The sequence below is a fragment of the Nyctereutes procyonoides genome, unplaced genomic scaffold (assembly GCF_905146905.1).
Source record: "Nyctereutes procyonoides isolate TBG_1078 unplaced genomic scaffold, NYPRO_anot_genome, whole genome shotgun sequence".
Lineage (NCBI taxonomy): Eukaryota > Metazoa > Chordata > Mammalia > Carnivora > Canidae > Nyctereutes > Nyctereutes procyonoides.
This window is the reverse complement of record NW_026575139.1, coordinates 3393659-3398566: the sequence shown is the minus strand read 5'-3', so window position 1 is coordinate 3398566 and position 4908 is coordinate 3393659. Positions and strand designations below refer to the sequence as shown.

Below are 4908 nucleotides of genomic sequence, written 5' to 3'. Positions count from 1 at the left end.
TGGCTTTGCAGCGGGGTGGGCGAGGGAGGTGCCCCAACGCTCCACGAGGTGTGAGCAGGGTGGGGGGCGGGGGGGCGGGGGGACGGGAGCCCAGGGGGAGCAGGAGCACCGGTGGTGGAGGTAGAAGAAGTCAGTGGAGCACCCGAGGTCAGTGTCCCAGGATGGCACATGGTGGCCACTCGTCACTCCCGGGGGGTGGGGGGGTGGGGGGTGGGTCCCCGGCATCTGCTTGCTTGGCTGCGTCTGCTGTGCCTGATGCTTCACCTGGCCTTGGGTCATGGGGTCATCTCCTGCTCACCACTGCTCGCTCCCTCATTGATCTCACTCCCAGCTGCAAAGCCTGGGACCTAGGCGGTTAAGACGGACTGTGTGTGTGGCCCTGAGCTGGCTCTGGGTCTCTGATGGTTGGATAGTTCACTATAGCACAGGTGACGTTGCTGGTTGATGAGTTGAAGAAAGTTTTGCCCTTCACAAGTGGGTTCCCCTTGGGTCAGGAGTGGCAGGAAGTTGGGGGGCGCTGGTTCTGAGTGAAGCAGGCTGAGGCATGGGGAGGCTGCAGGGAGAGGCCGAGGGGAGGGGGGCAGAGGAACGGAGGGCTTGGCCCTGGCCGGCCAGGGGGCGCTTCACTTGAGGCTCGCGTTGTCCTCGCCGTCAGGCAGCTCTTCCAGCCTGGCTTCCCCCCGGGGCTGGCCCGCCCAGATGGTGGCCGGTGGTGCCTGTGCGTAGGCCGTGGTCAGAAAGCGGAGCAGGGCCCTGGCTGCCAGCTCCTGGGCGACGGGGTCAGGCTGCCTGTAGGCGCTGCGGCCCCGGGGTGGGTGTCGGCTCAGGAAGGCGAGGACTTCGGAGGGCATGGGGAGGTGTCGGAGGGGCTGCAGGACCATGGGGGTGTCGGTGCTGAGGGCCTCCTGCACGTCGTTCTCCTGCTCGTCCTGCGAGGTGTCTTGCAGGCCGTCATGCAGGCCACACTGACGGTAACGTTGCAGGTCGTCTTGCAGGGCTTCTCGCAAGACGACATCTTCATCACCCACGACGTGCAGCTCCAGATAGCGGGTGCCCCCCGGGAGGGGGCGGGCTCTCTCCCACGCGCCAACTCGGACCCCGAAGAAGTCACACAGCAGCAGCCAGAAGCCGGGTGTGAGCTGCAGGCCCCGGCGGGTCAGGGGGAGCAGGGCGCGTTGCTGCCGGTGGCCGGGGCCCAGGAGCAGCCCGGCCAGCTCTTGGGCCGGGACGGCGCTGGTGCCCACGGTGGGGGGCACCTGGGTGAGGAGCTGAGTGATGGCGGTGGCCATGCCGCTGCCGGGGACGAGGGTCGCGGCCTGGCCGAGGCGCAGCCAGCGCCTCTGCGGGGGCCGCACAGCCGCCCAGGCGGGCGTGGGCAGCATGGAGAGGCGCCGCTTCAGCTTCAGCAGCACCAGGAGTGCTGCCACGGCCAGGGTGTCCTTCCAGAAGAGGAGGCCCCGGAAGAAGTGCAGGATGACGGCCCTGATCTGGGCCACGCTGAAGTGGGCGAGGAAGCTGTGGAATATTTGATCGATTGGTATCAGAGCCAGGAACTCCTGCTGGAGGTTCCGCCCGTTGGGCTCGTCCTGGTTCGATGCGTCTTCAGTCTCATCGTCTTCCTCCGAGTCTAGGGACCGATCCCCGAAATACCCTCCCGTGGTGAACAGGGACCTGGACCGGGTGGCAGTGTTGTGCTGGAAAGCCCTTCGGGTGAGGTTTCTCACGGGTGGCAGAGGCCGGCCGCCCTCTTGCGCAGGCCGCTCCATGACGTCAAAGTTGAAGTGGGAGAAGAAGAAGACCCAATGCCCGGGGAGAAGTACGGTGAGCCTGTCATTATTCAGAGAGGCTAGATCCTCTGTGTTGAGAAGGATCATGATGGGCTCCTCGGTGTTCTCCAGGTAGCGGCACCACACCATGAAGGAAGCCCTTATTGGAAGAATCTTCATTTCCAGTTGAGAGTAGGCGACTTCGATAGGCGAGATAATTCGGGAGTAGAAAGCGCAGGAGACTCTCTTGCCGGTCTGTTCGTCTATTTGGATCAGGGAGGCGTGCAGAGCTGTCTTGGTGACGCCCGTTTCCAAGTAGAAGGGGTTCTGCGGCTTGGGGTGGTGCAGGAGGGGCGCCTTGCGGAAAGCCCGCTTCAGGCACTCGAAGGCCTCTTGCTCCTCGTCTCCCCAGGAGAACGTTGGGGCGTTCAGCAGCAGCCTCACCAGGGGCTCTATGATGATGCTGAAGCGCTCCACGAAGTGCTGGTAGGGCAGGATGAAGCGGAGCAGGTGTTTCAGGGACTTCTTAGAGCCAGGGGTGGGGTACCCCGTCACGGTGGTCACGATGGTCTTGTTCAGCTTCACCCCTTTGGGGGTGAGGACAAATCCCATGAATTCGACCGTGTGTCGGTGGAACTGGCTTCTGTCCAGTGAGCAGTAGACGTGGTGGTGTCGGAAGCGGACCAGGACCTGGCGGACGTGTTGGAAGTGTTCTTCCTGGCTCATTGAGTAGACCACGACGTCCTGCCCGTAAGACAGCACGAAGTAGCCGAGCATGTCCTTTAGGATAAAGTGGAGCACGTTCTGAGGGATGACCGGGTCTGAGGATAGTGGAAAGGGCTTGTAGCTCTTCATCTTTGGGAGCTCGAAACCAAACGCTGTTTTCCATACGTCCTCCGCTTGGTGTATGTTCATGCTTTCCTCCACAATGGTCCCCCGCAGCTCCAGCTTCGTGAACCATGTAGCTCCGTGTAACTGGTCGAATAGTTCTGGAATGATCTGTATGTAGTCTTGTTTGTCGGTCAGCATGCTCTCCGCGTTCCAGTTGTCATCCCGCGGCCTGGCACTTTCTTGCATCCCGGCACCCACAGGTTCCCACGGCGCGATGGAGGGACATTCGTAAAAGGTCTCGCTGTGATCACTGTCTCCAGCCTGCTGAAGCTCAGAGGGCTCTGATTCAGAAAGATCATCGGATCCGTCTGAGCTTGGCTGGTCGGAAGTCTCATCATCTGCTTCCTTCGGGTTAAACACGTCGGCCAGGTCGGAGTACAGGGGCGGCAGTCCGGGCAGCAGGCTGATGGCATGTCTTTCCAGTGCGATGCATGGTGGGGGCGGGCGGAAGCACTTCTGCAGGCAGTAGGGAGAGTGAAAGGTGCAGCGGCCTCTGACCCAGTCGACTTCGGGGGTGTGGATCCGGAGCCACTTGATGCCTAATATCACGGAGAAGTTGGGGGACGGAACGATGTCGAATTCGATGGACTCCTGGTGGTTCTGATGGATGCACACCAGGGGCTCGGTGTAGAGCCAGACAGGTTCGTTGCCGATCAGTGAGCCGTCCACGCCTTGGACCATCTGCGGGTAGGGCTTCTCGTAGAGCTCGACATAGTGCTCTTGGGCAAACCTCTCATCCATGAAGTTGCCGCCCGCCCCTGAGTCGACCAGGGCCTGAACTGCGACGCTGTGGTAGGGGTTCACCCTGACCAGGAGCAGCAGGAAGAGGTGGTTGCGGTCGATGGCGGGCCGGGCGTCGCAGGGCAGCCAGCTGCTAACCATCCACCTCTCCGGGGCAGGTGAGTCGATCCAGGTCAGGTTCCGTGGGCGGGCCTCTGGGGGCAGCCTGAGCATCGCCCTTCGCTCTGCCAGCTTTTCTTCTATCTGCAGGACGAGCACGATGAGACTGTCGAGCGAATCCGGCTGCGGGACGCGGAACAGATAGTGCCTGATTTCCTCGTTGAGCCCCTGGCACAGGTGGGCCTGCAGGACTTCGTCCGACCAGCCCAAGGTGGGTACCAGGCCCTGGAACTCATTGATGTATTCGATGGCGGTGCGACTCCCCTGCCTGATGTTGAACATGGCGTCTTCCGCCACACGCAGCGCCTGGCGGTACTCGAACATATCTGACATGGCCTCCAGGAAGGCGGGGAAGTCGCTCATCAGGGAGCTGTTCTCATTCATCAGAGCCCTGGCCCACTCTAAGGCCATGCCCGAGAGGTGGCACATGATGTACCCCACTCGCAGGCGGTCGTTGTAGAACATGCTCGGGTAGCTTTGTAGGATCAGTTGGCAGAGCACGATGAACTCGTGGTATTCTCTGCGGTCGCCGGAGAAGTTTACCGGGACGGGCAGTCGGCCTGCATTGATCGCTTCCATCAAGATCTCTTCTGCTACTCTTTGTTGCTCTCTGAGGTCTTGCATGCGGAAGTACAGAGAGATGATGGATCTCACCGTGGCCATGAACTCCGAAGTCTCGGGCTCCTCTTCCAGCTGCTCCTCCTCCTCCCTCCCGTTGGCCAGGTCAGTGTCGCTGCTGTGTTTGTTATGGGCTCCCCTTGGGTTGACTGATGCTTCTTCCGTTGTGCCAGGTGCCTCACCGGATGGATCCCCCACTTCCTGATGTGAACCATTGCGTGACTCCTCCAGGTCTTGGAGTAGGTCATTGGGTGGATCCTTAATTTCCCTATGTGGGCCACTGGATGGCTCCTCCATGTCTTGGCGGAGATCAATGGGCAGCTCTTTCATTCCCTGGGCTGGGCCACTGGCTGGCCCCGCCGCCTCCTGCGCGCCGCTGCCTGATGTCTCCACGGTGGTGTTGGATGAGCCCTCGGAGGACTCCATTTGTTTTGATGATGGATTCTTACGCTCCATCATCGTCTCAAATGAGTCTTCAGAGGGTTCTATCATTTCGTCGGATGGAAAGGAGTTGTTCTCTGAAGACTGGTAAGGTTGTGACGCGTCCGGTCAGCGACTGGGACGGCAGAGATCAGAACCTGGGGGTGGGGAGGACGGGTGAGGAGGAAAGGCAGCAGTTTAGGGATTCGCGAGGTCAAGGTTAGGTTCTCGGGGACAAATCAGATGCCCAACTCCTCTGAACAGAGAGAAACTGGGGAGAGCTTCCTCGTGCCTAACCTAGAATATCATTCTG

At 60.8% G+C, this 4908-nt stretch overlaps 1 protein-coding gene across 1 annotated transcript; it reads right to left on the bottom strand.

The window, feature by feature from the left end:
- Window positions 1–623: 623 nt before the first annotated feature.
- Window positions 624–4667, bottom strand: RTL1 (retrotransposon Gag like 1). The gene has a single exon (XM_055304406.1). It carries the CDS (start codon window positions 4665–4667, stop codon window positions 624–626), a length of 4044 nt encoding a protein of 1347 aa, XP_055160381.1.
- Between the last annotated feature and the right edge of the window lie 241 nt (window positions 4668–4908).